Raw genomic sequence first — 15,207 nt, 5'->3', positions numbered from 1 at the left:
TCAACTATGACAGACAAAATAAGAAAATCACATTGTAGGATTTTTAATGAATTTATTTGCAAATTATGGTGGAAAATAAGTATTTGGTCACCTACAAACAAGCAAGATTTCTGTCTCTCACAGACCTGTAACTTCTTCTTTAAGAGGCTCCTCTGTCCTCCACTCGTTACCTGTATTAATGGCACCTGTTTGAACTTGTTATCAGTATAAAAGACACCTGAATGTCCAGACATCTGTATAACTGTCCATCTGTAGATCTGTTCAGGAATCTGTACGAACCCAGGTGAGATACAGTCATTCTATGCAAATGTGATGTCATTTGTGGATTTAAGGTTTTAAAGTATGCGTGTGTGTGTTTGTGTTTGTCATGTCCGGTAGGAAGAGAGGATGATGATGATGAGGTCAGAGTTCATCGTGCTGTGTTTACTGTTTGGAGCTGCAGCACACGTCCAGGCCTTCCCAGAATGCAACAGTGAGTTCCCTTCCTACCATGCACAGCTCTAGTTCTGACATCATACTGACATCATACTCCAGTCTGCATTTGCATCCCAAATGGCACCCTATTCCCAACATGGTGCCATATTATTGACCAGAGCTCTATTTGACCAGAGCTCTATTTGACCAGAGCTCTATTTGACCAGAGCTCGTTTTGACCAGAGCTCGTTTTGACCAGAGCTCGTTTTGACCAGAGCTCTATTTGACCAGAGCTCGTTTTGACCAGAGCTCTATTTGACCAGAGCTCGTTTTGACCAGAGCTCTATTTGACCAGAGCTCTATTTGACCAGAGCTCGTTTTGACCAGAGCTCTATTTGACCAGAGCTCTATTTGACCAGAGCTCGTTTTGACCAGAGCTCTATTTGACCAGAGCTCGTTTTGACCAGAGCTCGTTTTGACCAGAGCTCGTTTTGACCAGAGCTCTATTTGACCAGAGCTCGTTTTGACCAGAGCTCTATTTGACCAGAGCTCGTTTTGACCAGAGCTCTATTTGACCAGAGCTCTATTTGACCAGAGCTCGTTTTGACCAGAGCTCGTTTTGACCAGAGCTCTATTTGACCAGAGCTCGTTTTGACCAGAGCTCTATTTGACCAGAGCTCGTTTTGACCAGAGCTCGTTTTGACCAGAGCTCGTTTTGACCAGAGCTCTATTTGACCAGAGCTCGTTTTGACCAGAGCTCGTTTTGACCAGAGCTCTATTTGACCAGAGCTCTTTGTAAAATGTGTTTTTCATTTCTCAGACTTTGATGTTCTGTAGTTTGGATGTCCAATAGGGCGTAGTGCTCTGTTTACACTTGACAAGAAGTAATACTTCGACTTGGCTATTTTGAGATTTCATTGGATGTTTGTTTGTGTTTACATGTACATGTGTGTGTATGTTATCATGTGCCCTAACGTGTGTGTGTGTTATCATGTGCCCTAACGTGTGTGTGTCCTGCAGAGAAACATGAGTGTCCTATAGACGTGTACTTTACGATCGACACGTCTGAGACCATCGCCCTGCAAGAACCTCCCCCTGGATCACTGGTGGAGAGCATTAAGGTTCCTACTACAACTATATTATAATGTCCCCCTCCCCTGGATCACTGGTGGAGAGCATTAAGGTTCCTACTACTACAACTATATTATAATGTTCCCCTCCCCCTGGATCACTGGTGGAGAGCATTAAGGTTCCTACTACTACAACTATATTATAATGTCCCCCCTCCCCCTGGATCACTGGTGGAGAGCATTAAGGTTCCTACTACAACTATATTATAATGTCCCCCTCCCCTGGATCACTGGTGGAGAGCATTAAGGTTCCTACTACTACAACTCTATTATAATGTCCCCCCTCCCCCTGGATCACTGGTGGAGAGCATTAAGGTTCCTACTACTACAACTCTATTATAATGTCCCCCCTCCCCCTGGATCACTGGTGGAGAGCATTAAGGTTCCTACTACAACTATATTATAATGTCCCCCTCCCCTGGATCACTGGTGGAGAGCATTAAGGTTCCTACTACTACAACTATATTATAATGTCCCCCTCCCCCTGGATCACTGATGGAGAGCATTAAGGTTCCTACTACAACTATATTATAATGTCCCCCTCCCCTGGATCACTGGTGGAGAGCATTAAGGTTCCTACTACAACTATATTATAATGTCCCCCCTCCCCCTGGATCACTGGTGGAGAGCATTAAGGTTCCTACTACTACAACTATATTATAATGTCCCCCCTCCCCCTGGATCACTGGTGGAGAGCATTAAGGTTCCTACTACTACAACTATATTATAATGTCCCCCTCCCCCTGGATCACTGGTGGAGAGCATTAAGGTTCCTACTACAACTATATTATAATGTCCCCCTCCCCTGGATCACTGGTGGAGAGCATTAAGGTTCCTACTACTACAACTATATTATAATGTCCCCCTCCCCCTGGATCACTGATGGAGAGCATTAAGGTTCCTACTACAACTATATTATAATGTCCCCCTCCCCTGGATCACTGGTGGAGAGCATTAAGGTTCCTACTACAACTATATTATAATGTCCCCCTCCCCTGGATCACTGGTGGAGAGCATTAAGGTTCCTACTACTACAACTATATTATAATGTCCCCCCTCCCCCTGGATCACTGATGGAGAGCATTAAGGTTCCTACTACTACAACTATATTATAATGTCCCCCTCCCCCTGGATCACTGATGGAGAGCATTAAGGTTCCTACTACTACAACTATATTATAATGTCCCCCTCCCCCTGGATCACTGATGGAGAGCATTAAGGTTCCTACTACTACAACTATATTATAATGTCCCCCTCCCCCTGGATCACTGATGGAGAGCATTAAGGTTCCTACTACTACAACTATATTATAATGTCCCCCCTCCCCCTGGATCACTGATGGAGAGCATTAAGGTTCCTACTACAACTATATTATAATGTCCCCCCTCCCCCTGGATCACTGGTGGAGAGCATTAAGGTTCCTACTACAACTATATTATAATGTCCCCCCTCCCCCTGGATCACTGATGGAGAGCATTAAGGTTCCTACTACAACTATATTATAATGTCCCCCTCCCCCTGGATCACTGGTGGAGAGCATTAAGGTTCCTACTACTACAACTATATTATAATGTCCCCCCTCCCCCTGGATCACTGGTGGAGAGCATTAAGGTTCCTACTACTACAACTATATTATAATGTCCCCCTCCCCCTGGATCACTGATGGAGAGCATTAAGGTTCCTACTACTACAACTATATTATAATGTCCCCCTCCCCCTGGATCACTGATGGAGAGCATTAAGGTTCCTACTACTACAACTATATTATAATGTCCCCCTCCCCCTGGATCACTGGTGGAGAGCATTAAGGTTCCTACTACAACTATATTATAATGTCCCCCTCCCCTGGATCACTGGTGGAGAGCATTAAGGTTCCTACTACAACTATATTATAATGTCCCCCTCCCCTGGATCACTGGTGGAGAGCATTAAGGTTCCTACTACTACAACTATATTATAATGTCCCCCTCCCCTGGATCACTGATGGAGAGCATTAAGGTTCCTACTACTACAACTATATTATAATGTCCCCCTCCCCTGGATCACTGGTGGAGAGCATTAAGGTTCCTACTACTACAACTATATTATAATGTCCCCCTCCCCCTGGATCACTGGTGGAGAGCATTAAGGTTCCTACTACAACTATATTATAATGTCCCCCTCCCCTGGATCACTGATGGAGAGCATTAAGGTTCCTACTACAACTATATTATAATGTCCCCCCTCCCCCTGGATCACTGGTGGAGAGCATTAAGGTTCCTACTACAACTATATTATAATGTCCCCCCTCCCCCTGGATCACTGATGGAGAGCATTAAGGTTCCTACTACAACTATATTATAATGTCCCCCCTCCCCCTGGATCACTGGTGGAGAGCATTAAGGTTCCTACTACTACAACTATATTATAATGTCCCCCTCCCCTGGATCACTGATGGAGAGCATTAAGGTTCCTACTACTACAACTATATTATAATGTCCCCCTCCCCTGGATCACTGATGGAGAGCATTAAGGTTCCTACTACTACAACTATATTATAATGTCCCCCCTCCCCCTGGATCACTGGTGGAGAGCATTAAGGTTCCTACTACAACTATATTATAATGTCCCCCTCCCCTGGATCACTGATGGAGAGCATTAAGGTTCCTACTACTACAACTATATTATAATGTCCCCCTCCCCCTGGATCACTGGTGGAGAGCATTAAGGTTCCTACTACTACAACTATATTATAATGTCCCCCCTCCCCCTGGATCACTGGTGGAGAGCATTAAGGTTCCTACTACTACAACTATATTATAATGTCCCCCCTCCCCCTGGATCACTGATGGAGAGCATTAAGGTTCCTACTACTACAACTATATTATAATGTCCCCCCTCCCCCTGGATCACTGATGGAGAGCATTAAGGTTCCTACTACAACTATATTATAATGTCCCCCTCCCCTGGATCACTGGTGGAGAGCATTAAGGTTCCTACTACTACAACTATATTATAATGTCCCCCCTCCCCCTGGATCACTGATGGAGAGCATTAAGGTTCCTACTACAACTATATTATAATGTCCCCCTCCCCTGGATCACTGATGGAGAGCATTAAGGTTCCTACTACAACTATATTATAATGTCCCCCCTCCCCCTGGATCACTGATGGAGAGCATCATCGTTCCTGTATTGATTGATTTATTGATTTCACCTTTTACTGCAACACTATAATTACAATATTAGTATGTTTATTTTAAATATAAATATTTATAACATTTAAATATATTTTATTATTAAGTTAACCTTTTTAGCACTTATTTATAAACTCTTATTTATAAACTCTTATTTATAAACTCTTATTTATAAACTCTTATTTATAAACTCTTATTTATAAACTCTTATTTATAAACTCTTATTTATAAACTCTTATTTATAAACTCTTATTTATAAACTCTTATTTATAAACTCTTATTTATAAACTCTTATTTATAAACTCTTATTTATAAACTCTTATTTATAAACTTAAACTCTTATTTATAAACTCTTATTTATAAACTCTTATTTATAAACTCTTATTTATAAACTCTTATTTATAAACTCTTATTGCTCCTTAACGTGTGTGCAGATGTTTACAGAGCGTTTTGATAGATAGATAGATAGATAGATAGATAGATAGATAGATAGATAGATAGATAGATAGATAGATAGATAGATAGATAGATAGATAGATAGATAGATAGATAGATAGATAGATAGATAGATAGATAGATAGATAGATAGATAGATAGATAGATAGATAGATAGATAGGTAGATAGGTAGATAGATACAGTAGATTCCATAGATAGATAGATAGATACAGTAGATTCCATAGATAGATAGATAGATAGATAGATAGATAGATACAGTAGATTCCATAGATAGATAGAGATAGATAGATAGAGATAGATAGATAGATAGATAGATGTCTAACCCTTTCCTCCTCCTTGATGTGTGTGCAGATGTTTACAGAGCGTTTTGCGGAGCGTCTGGAGGATGCTGACTATAAAGGTCTGGTCCAGATCAGATGGCAGTTAGGAGGACTACACTTCTCCCAGAGACAACAGGTCTTCAGCCGTATACAGGCCAAGGACGCCTTCATCCAGGTGGGTCAAACGCACACACACACACACATTAGCAGTCAACATAGATTGATTGCTATTATGCTTTACATCGTATTGGTTTTCATTAAATGTATGAATTCACCCTGCATGGAGACAGTTTCGTACAGGTTGAACCTACATGGAGCACAACATTAAAGACAGTTTCGTACAGGTTGAACCTACATGGAGCACAACATTAAAGACAGTTTCGTACAGGTTGAACCTACATGGAGCACAACATTAAAGACAGTTTCGTACAGGTTGAACCTACATGGAGCACAACATTAAAGACAGTTTCGTACAGGTTGAACCTACAGTACATGGAACGGCGTTCTTCGTTTGTAGAAAGAGAGTCGGACCGAAATGCAGCGTGGTGGTTAATCATGATCTTTAATGAAGAAAAAAGGAACGATACATGAAATAACTGATAGATACAAAACAACAAACGGAACGTGAAACCTAATACAGCCTATCTGGTGAAACTACACAGAGACAGGAACAATCACCCACGAAATACAAGGTGAAACTCAGGCTACCTAAATACGGTTCCCCATCAGAGACAACAAGAATCACCTGACTCTGATCGAGAACCACCTCAGGCAGCCAAGCCTACACTAGACACACCCCTAATCATTAGCAATCCCAATGCCTATAAAACCCCAATACGAAACACAACACATAAACCCATGTCACACCCTGGCCTGACCAAAATATATAACGAAAACACAAAACACTATGACCAAGGCGTGACAGAACCCCCCCCCCCCCCAAGGTGCGGACTCCCGGACGCACCTCAAAACCATAGGGAGGGTCCGGGTGGGCGTCTGTCCATGGTGGCGGCTCCGGCTCGGGACGTGGACCCCACTCCATAAATGTCATAGTTCCTCCCCTTCGCGTCCTGGGATAATCCACCCTCGCCGCCGACCATGGCCTAATAGTCCTCACCCAGAACCCCACAGAACTGAGGAGCAGCTCGTGACTGAGGGGCATCTCGGGACTGAGGGACAGCTCGGGACTGAGGGGCAGCTCGGGACTGAGGGGCAGCTCGGGACTGAGGGGCAGCTCGGTACTGAGGCAGCTCGGGACTGAGGGGCAGCTCGGGACTGAGGGGCAGCTCGGGACTGAGGGGCAGCTCGGGACTGAGGGGCAGCCCGGAACTGAGGGGCACCCCGGAACTGAGGGGCAGCCCGGAACTGAGGGGCAGCCCGGAACTGAGGGGAAGCCCAGTACTGAGAGGAAGCCCAGTACTGAGAGGAAGCCCAGTACTGAGAGGAAGCCCAGTACTGAGATGAAGCTCAGGTAGGTAGTAGGCTCCGGTAGATCCTGGCTGGCTGGCGGATCTGGAAGATTCAGGTTGACTAGCAGATCTGGAAGATTCTGGTTGACTAGCAGATCTGGAAGATTCTGGTTGACAGGCTGATCTGGAAGAATCTGGTTGACTGGCAGATCTAGAAGATCATGGCTGACTGGCGGATCCCAGGGTCCTTTTCCGTCCAGTTCCTCTTCCCATGTCCAATTCTCCAAGTGATGCAGCCTCTCCCACTGCAACTGCTCTTCACGATTAACAGGGAGAGTTGGCTCAGGTCAGACACCCGACTCATCCACTCTCCCTCTGAGCCCCCCCCCAATACATTTCTTGGGGTGACTTTCGGGTTTCGCTCTGCGCCGCCGTGTCTGTTTCTCCAACTCCATTCACCTATAGCCCTCTTCGCACTGCTCTAGCGAATCCCAGGCGGGCTCAGGCACTCTCTCTGGGTCGGCCGCCCACCTGTCTATCTCATCCCACGTCGTATACTCCATGCTACATTCCTCCTTTCGATCCTGTTGTCGCTGCCTGTAACCACGCCACTCGGTCCGTGTGTGGTGGGTGATTCTGTAACGGCGTTCTTCGTTTGTAGAAAGAGAGTCGGACCGAAATGCAGCGTGGTGGTTAATCATGATCTTTAATGAAGAAAAACGGAACGATACATGAAATAACTGATAGATACAAAACAACAAACGGAACGTGAAACCTAATACAGCCTATCTGGTGAAACTACACAGAGACAGGAACAATCACCCACGAAATACAAGGTGAAACTCAGGCTACCTAAATACGGTTCCCAATCCGAGACAACAAGAATCACCTGACTCTGATCGAGAACCGCCTCAGGCAGCCAAGCCTACACTAGACACACCCCTAATCATTAGCAATCCCAATGCCTATAAAACCCCAATACGAAACACAACACATAAACCCATGTCACACCCTGGCCTGACCAAAATATATAACGAAAACACAAAACACTATGACCAAGGCGTGACAGAACCCCCCCCAAGGTGCGGACTCCCGGACGCACCTCAAAACCATAGGGAGGGTCCGGGTGGGCGTCTGTCCATGGTGGCGGCTCCGGCTCGGGACGTGGACCCCACTCCATAAATGTCATAGTTCCTCCCCTTCGCGTCCTGGGATAATCCACCCTCGCCGCCGACCATGGCCTAATAGTCCTCACCCAGAACCCCACAGAACTGAGGAGCAGCTCGTTACTGAGGGGCATCTCGGGACTGAGGGACAGCTCGGGACTGAGGGGCAGCTCGGGACTGAGGGGCAGCTCGGGACTGAGGGGCAGCTCGGGACTGAGGGGCAGCTCGGGACTGAGGGGCAGCTTGGGACTGAGGGGCAGCTCGGGACTGAGGGGCAGCTCGGGACTGAGGGGCAGCCCGGAACTGAGGGGCAGCTCGGGACTGAGGGGCAGCCCGGAACTGAGGGGCAGCCCGGAACTGAGGGGAAGCCCAGTACTGAGAGGAAGCCCAGTACTGAGAGGAAGCCCAGTACTGAGAGGAAGCCCAGTACTGAGATGAAGCTCAGGTAGGTAGTAGGCTCCGGTAGATCCTGGCTGGCTGGCGGATCTGGAAGATTCAGGTTGACTAGCAGATCTGGAAGATTCTGGTTGACTAGCAGATCTGGAAGATCATGGCTGACTGGCGGATCCCAGGGTCCTTTTCCGTCCAGTTCCTCTTCCCATGTCCAATTCTCCAAGTGATGCAGCCTCTCCCACTGCAACTGCTCTTCACGATTAACAGGGAGAGTTGGCTCAGGTCAGACACCCGACTCATCCACTCTCCCTCTGAGCCCCCCCCCCCAATACATTTCTTGGGGTGACTTTCGGGTTTCGCTCTGCGCCGCCGTGTCTGTTTCTCCAACTCCATTCGTCTATAGCCCTCTTCGCACTGCTCTAGCGAATCCCAGGCGGGCTCAGGCACTCTCTCTGGGTCGGCCGCCCACCTGTCTATCTCATCCCACGTCGTATACTCCATGCTACATTCCTCCTTTCGATCCTGTTGTCGCTGCCTGTAACCACGCCACTCGGTCCGTGTGTTGTGGGTGATTCTGTAACGGCGTTCTTCGTTTGTAGAAAGAGAGTCTGACCGAAATGCAGCGTGGTGGTTAATCATGATCTTTAATGAAGAAAAACGGAACGATACATGAAATAACTGATAGATACAAAACAACAAACGGAACGTGAAACCTAATACAGCCTATCTGGTGAAACTACACAGAGACAGGAACAATCACCCACCAACCTAATACAGCCTATCTGGTGAAACTACACAGAGACAGGAACAATCACCCACAAAATACAAGGTGAAACTCAGGCTACCTAAATACGGTTCCCAATCAGAGACAACAAGAATCACCTGACTCTGATCGAGAACCGCCTCAGGCAGCCAAGCCTACACTAGACACACCCCTAATCATTAGCAATCCCAATGCCTATAAAACCCCAATACGAAACACAACACATAAACCCATGTCACACCCTGGCCTGACCAAAATATATAACGAAAACACAAAACACTATGACCAAGGCGTGACAGAACAACATTAAAGAGGGTTTCATACAGGTTGAACCTACATGGAGCACAACATTAAAGACAGTTTCGTACAGGTTGAACCTACAGTACATGGAGCACAACATTAAAGACAGTTTCGTACAGGTTGAACCTACATGGAGCACAACATTAAAGACAGTTTCATACAGGTTGAACCTACATGTTGTTGTTTCAGGGGGATACAGTAACTGTTGTTGTTGTTTCAGGGGGATACAGTAACTGTTGTTGTTGTTTCAGGGGGATACAGTAACTGTTGTTGTTGTTTCAGGGGGATACAGTAACTGTTGTTGTTGTTTCAGGGGGATACAGTAACTGTTGTTGTTGTTTCAGGGGGATACAGTAACTGTTGTTGTTGTTTCAGGGGGATACAGTAACTGTTGTTGTTGTTTCAGGGGGATACAGTAACTATTGTTGTTGTTTCAGGGGGATACAGTAACTGTTGTTGTTGTTTCAGGGGGATACAGTAACTGTTGTTGTTGTTGTTTCAGGGGGTGAGGGGTATACGGTATCTAGGTAAGGGAACCTACATCGACTGCGCCCTCGCCAACATGACACAGGAAATGACACGCTCGCCTTCGGACCCCAGGGCACTGCGATTTGCTGTCGTCATCACCGACGGTCACGTGACAGGAAACCCCTGCGGCGGGGTGAAGGTGACGGCGGAACGAGCGCGCGACGAGGGCATCAGAATGTTTGTGGTCGCGGCCACGAAGAACGTGGACGAGACGGGTCTGAGGGAGATCGCTAACTCTCCGGCCAACGTCTACAGAAAAGACTTCCTGGCTGTCGACCTCAGTGGCAACAGGCCTGTTATACAGCTGGACACTATAGACCGCATCATCAAGACCATGGTAACACACACACACACACACACACACACACACACACACACTAACATACTGTTATACAGCCAGACACTATAGACCGCATCATCAAGACCATGGTAACACACACTAACACACACACACACACACTAACATACTGTTATACAGCTGGACACTATAGACCGCATCACAAGACCATGGTAACACACACACACACACACACACACTAACATACTGTTATACAGCTGGACACTATAGACCGCATCATCAAGACCATGGTAACACACACTAACACACACTGTGATGATGACGTACTATAGTTTAATATTTAAACTCTTTATTTTGTCTTTTTCCAGACCCATCTGGCCTATCAGGAGGTGAGACTGAGGACAACAATATCACTGTTACCATACAATCAACATACTGTTGTAGCATACCTGGTGACATATCACTATATTTACACACAATATATCCAAAGTATGTGGACACCAATTCAAATGAGTGGATTCGGCTATTTCAGCTACACTCGTTGCTGACAGGTGTATAAAATTAAGTACACAGCCATGCAATCTCCATAGACAAACATTGGCAGTAGAATGGTCCTTACTGAAGAGCTCAGTGACTTTCAACATGGCACCGTCATAGGATGCCACCTTTCCAACAAGTCAGTTTGTCAAATGCCTGCCCTGCTAGAGCTGCCCCGGTCAACTGTAAGTGCTGTTATTGTGAAGTGGAAACATCTAGGAGCAACAACGGCTCAGCCACGAAGTGGTAGACCACACAAGCTCACAGAACGGGACCACCGAGTGCTGAAGCATGTAAAAATCAGTTGTCCTCGGTTGCATCACTCACTACCGACTTCCAACCTGCCTCTGGAAGCAACATCAGCACAAGAACTGTTCGTCGAGAGCTTCATGAAATCGGTTTTCATGTCCGAGCAGCCGCACACAAGCCCCAGATCATCATGCCCAACGCCAAGTATCGGCTGGAGTGGTGTAAAGCTCGTCGCCATTGGACTCTGGAGCAGTGGAAACGCGTTCTCTGGAGTAATGAATCACGCTTTACAATCTGGCAGTCCGACTGACAAATCTGGGTTTTGGCGGATGCCAGGAGAACGCTACCTGCCCCAATGCACAGTACCAACTGTAAAGTTTGGTGGAGGAGGAATAATGTTCTGGGGCTGTTATAGCAGCAATGTTCCAACATCTAGTGGAAAGCCTTCCCATAAGAGTGGAGGCTGTTATAGCAGCAATGTTCCAACATCTAGTGGAAAGCCTTCCCAGAAGAGTGGATGCTGTTATAGCAGCAATGTTCCAACATCTAGTGGAAAGCCTTCCCAGAAGAGTGGAGGCTGTTATAGCAGCAATGTTCCAACATCTAGTGGAAAGCCTTCCCAGAAGAGTGGAGGCTGTTATAGCAGCAATGTTCCAACATCTAGTGGAAAGCCTTCCCATAAGAGTGGAGGCTGTTATAGCAGCAATGTTCCAACATCTAGTGGAAAGCCTTCCCAGAAGAGTGGAGGCTGTTATAGCAGCAATGTTCCAACATCTAGTGGAAAGCCTTCCCAGAAGAGTGGATGCTGTTATAGCAACAAAGGAGGGACCAACTCCATATTAATGCCCATGATTTTGGAATGAGATGTTTGATGAGCAGGTGTCCACATACTTTTGATCATGTAGTGTATATATATATATATATATGCATTAGAGGTTTGATTATTTATTTATTGATTGATTGATTGATTGATACTAGATATCTCTGTTTATACCTGTCTGATTGATTGATTGATTGATTGATACTAGATATCTCTGTTTATCCCTGTCTGATTGATTGATACTAGATATCTCTGTTTATCCCTGTCTGATTGATTGATAGATTTTTACTAGATATCTCTGTTTCTCCCTGATTGATTGATACTAGATATCTCGGTTTCTCCCTGATTGATTGATACTAGATGTCTCTGTCTCTCCCTGATTGATTGATTCCTGATATCTCTGTTTCTCCCATGTTAGTGCTACAAGGTGAAGTGTCTAGAGACAGAAGGACCTCCTGGTCCCAAAGGACACAGAGGACAGAAGGTACACACAGACAGACAGACAGACAGACAGACAGACAGACAGACAGACAGACAGACAGACAGACAGACACACAGACAGACAGTCAGTCAGTCAGTTGTTCTCCTCCTCTCTGGTTTCTCCCGTTAAAGGGCCATCCACACCAAGGACGATAATGATAAACTATACATGAATATACATAACGCTGTAGGTCTATTAATAATGTGGGATCACAGACCATCCTACTGCACCCTGCAGGTCTATTAATAACAGACCATCCTACTGCACCCTGTAGGTCTATTAATAACAGACCATCCTACTGCACCCTGCAGGTCTATTAATAACAGACCATCCTACTGCACCCTGCAGGTCTATTAATAACAGACCATCCTACTTTACCCTGCAGGTCTATTAATAACAGACAATCCTACTGCACCCTGTAGGTCTATTAATAACAGACCATCCTACTGCACCCTGTAGGTCTATTAATAACAGACCATCCTACTGCACCCTGCAGGTCTATTAATAACAGACCATCCTACTGCACCCTGCAGGTCTATTAATAACAGACCATCCTACTGCACCCTGTAGGTCTATTAATAACAGACTGTCCTACTGCACGCTGTAGGTCTATTAATAATGTGGGATCACAGACCATCCTACTGCACCCTGCAGATCTATTAATAACAGACCATCCTACTGCACCCTGCAGGTCTATTAATAACAGACCATCCTACTGCACCCTGTAGGTCTATTAATAACAGACCATCCTACTGCAACCTGCAGGTCTATTAATAACAGACCATCCTACTGCACCCTGTAGGTCTATTACTAACAGACCATCCTACTGCACCCTGCAGGTCTATTAATAATGTGGGATTACAGACCATCCTACTGCACCCTGTAGGTCTATTAATAACAGATAATCCTACTGCACCCTGCAGGTCTATTTAATAACAGACCATCCTACTGCACCCTGTAGGTCTATTAATAACAGACCATCCTACTGCACCCTGTAGGTCTATTAATAACAGGCCATCCTACTGCACCCCGTAGGTCTATTTATAACAGACCATCCTACTGCACCCTGTAGGTCTATTACTAACAGACCATCCTACTGCACCCTGCAGGTCTATTAATAATGTGGGATTACAGACCATCCTACTGCACCCTGTAGGTCTATTAATAACAGACAATCCTACTGCACCCTGCAGGTCTATTTAATAACAGACCATCCTACTGCACCCTGTAGGTCTATTAATAACAGACCATCCTACTGCACCCTGTAGGTCTATTAATAACAGACCATCCTACTGCACCCCGTAGGTCTATTAATAACAGACCATCCTACTGCACCCTGCAGGTCTATTAATAACAGACCATCCTACTGCACCCTGTAGGTCTATTAATTCGTTTTTAGACAAGAACATTATTCTATCTGGGCTACAACACAGTGCATTGGGGAATTTATTATTGCTATCAAGTGACTACGCTATTGTTTAGGGCTGTAAACTGCAGTGATGTAGGCTAATTTGAATAACCGCCTAAACATCCTGTTTCGAATGCATGTTAATGCCAAAATAACTTCCCTAGGCCTTCCCTAGGCCGGATCTGTTTTCGACAGTTTACGAGGTCCAGAAAGGAAGCAGGCCACTAATATCTTGTGTGTTACAGGGGATCAAAGGAGACAATGGTAACTCCGGTCTTAAAGGGGACAGGGGAAGACAGGGCGACCCCGGCATCGAGGGTCCCATTGGTCAACCAGGAGTCAAGGTAAGGCTTCAGGCTCCTCCCATTCACACACACTACCAGTAATTATGTATGCTAAAGATGCAAATGTGACTAGTAATACTAGTAATAATGTATTTATATATAGTGACTAGTAATACCAGTAATAATGTATTTATATATAGTGACTAGTAATACCAGTAATAATGTATTTATATATAGTGACTAGTAATACCAGTAATAATGTATATATATATAGTGACTAGTAATAATGTATTTATATATAGTGACTAGTAATACCAGTAATAATGTATTTATATATAGTGACTAGTAATAATGTATTTATAAATAGTGACTAGTAATACCAGTAATAATGTAGTTATATATAGTGACTAGTAATACCAGTAATAATGTAGTTATATATAGTGACTAGTAAAACCAGTAATAATGTATTTATATATAGTGACTAGTAATAATGTATTTGTATATAGTGACTAGTAATAATGTATTTATATATAGTGACTAGTAATACCAGTAATAATGTATTTATATATAGTGACTAGTAATAATGTATTTATATGTAGTGACTAGTAATAATGTATTTATATATAGTGACTGGTAATAATGTATTTATATATAGTGACCAGTAATACCAGTAATAATGTATTTATATATAGTGACTAGTAATAATGTATTTATATGTAGTGACTAGTAATAATGTATTTATATACAGAGACTAGTAATACCAGTAATAATGTATTTATATATAGTGACTAGTAATAATGTATTTATATATAGTGACTAGTAATACCAGTAATAATGTATTTATATATAGTGACTAGTAATAATGTATTTATATATAGTGACTAGTAATACCAGTAATAATGTAGTTATATATAGTGACTAGTAATACCAGTAATAATGTAGTTATATATAGTGACTAGTAAAACCAGTAATAATGTATTTATATATAGTGACTAGTAATAATGTATTTGTATATAGTGACTAGTAATAATGTATTTATATATAGTGACTAGTAATACCAGTAATAATGTATTTA

General features: G+C 44.1%; 1 protein-coding gene across 4 annotated transcripts in view; it reads left to right on the top strand.

The window, feature by feature from the left end:
- col6a2 (collagen, type VI, alpha 2) overlaps positions 1-15,207 on the top strand; it is a 42,045-nt gene that overhangs the window by 2,443 nt on the left and 24,395 nt on the right. Inside the window, exons 2-8 of one of the 4 annotated variants that reach the window (XM_031806707.1) lie at positions 379-472; positions 1,435-1,535; positions 5,528-5,671; positions 10,030-10,392; positions 10,722-10,742; positions 12,378-12,443; positions 14,094-14,192. In XM_031806707.1, coding sequence (XP_031662567.1) covers positions 388-472; positions 1,435-1,535; positions 5,528-5,671; positions 10,030-10,392; positions 10,722-10,742; positions 12,378-12,443; positions 14,094-14,192 — 879 coding nt within the window. In that variant the 5' untranslated portion in view covers positions 379-387. Of the gene's footprint in view, positions 1-378; positions 473-1,434; positions 1,536-1,694; positions 1,860-5,527; positions 5,672-10,029; positions 10,393-10,428; positions 10,644-10,721; positions 10,743-12,377; positions 12,444-14,093; positions 14,193-15,207 lie in introns of those variants that run through there. The other 3 variants (XM_031806708.1, XM_031806709.1, XM_031806710.1) reach the window with 3 other exon arrangements.

The sequence above is a fragment of the Oncorhynchus kisutch genome, linkage group LG27 (genome assembly GCF_002021735.2).
Source record: "Oncorhynchus kisutch isolate 150728-3 linkage group LG27, Okis_V2, whole genome shotgun sequence".
Classification (NCBI taxonomy): domain Eukaryota; kingdom Metazoa; phylum Chordata; class Actinopteri; order Salmoniformes; family Salmonidae; genus Oncorhynchus; species Oncorhynchus kisutch.
The sequence above is the reverse complement of the archived record's forward strand: the minus strand, read 5'-3'. Positions and strand labels throughout refer to the sequence as shown.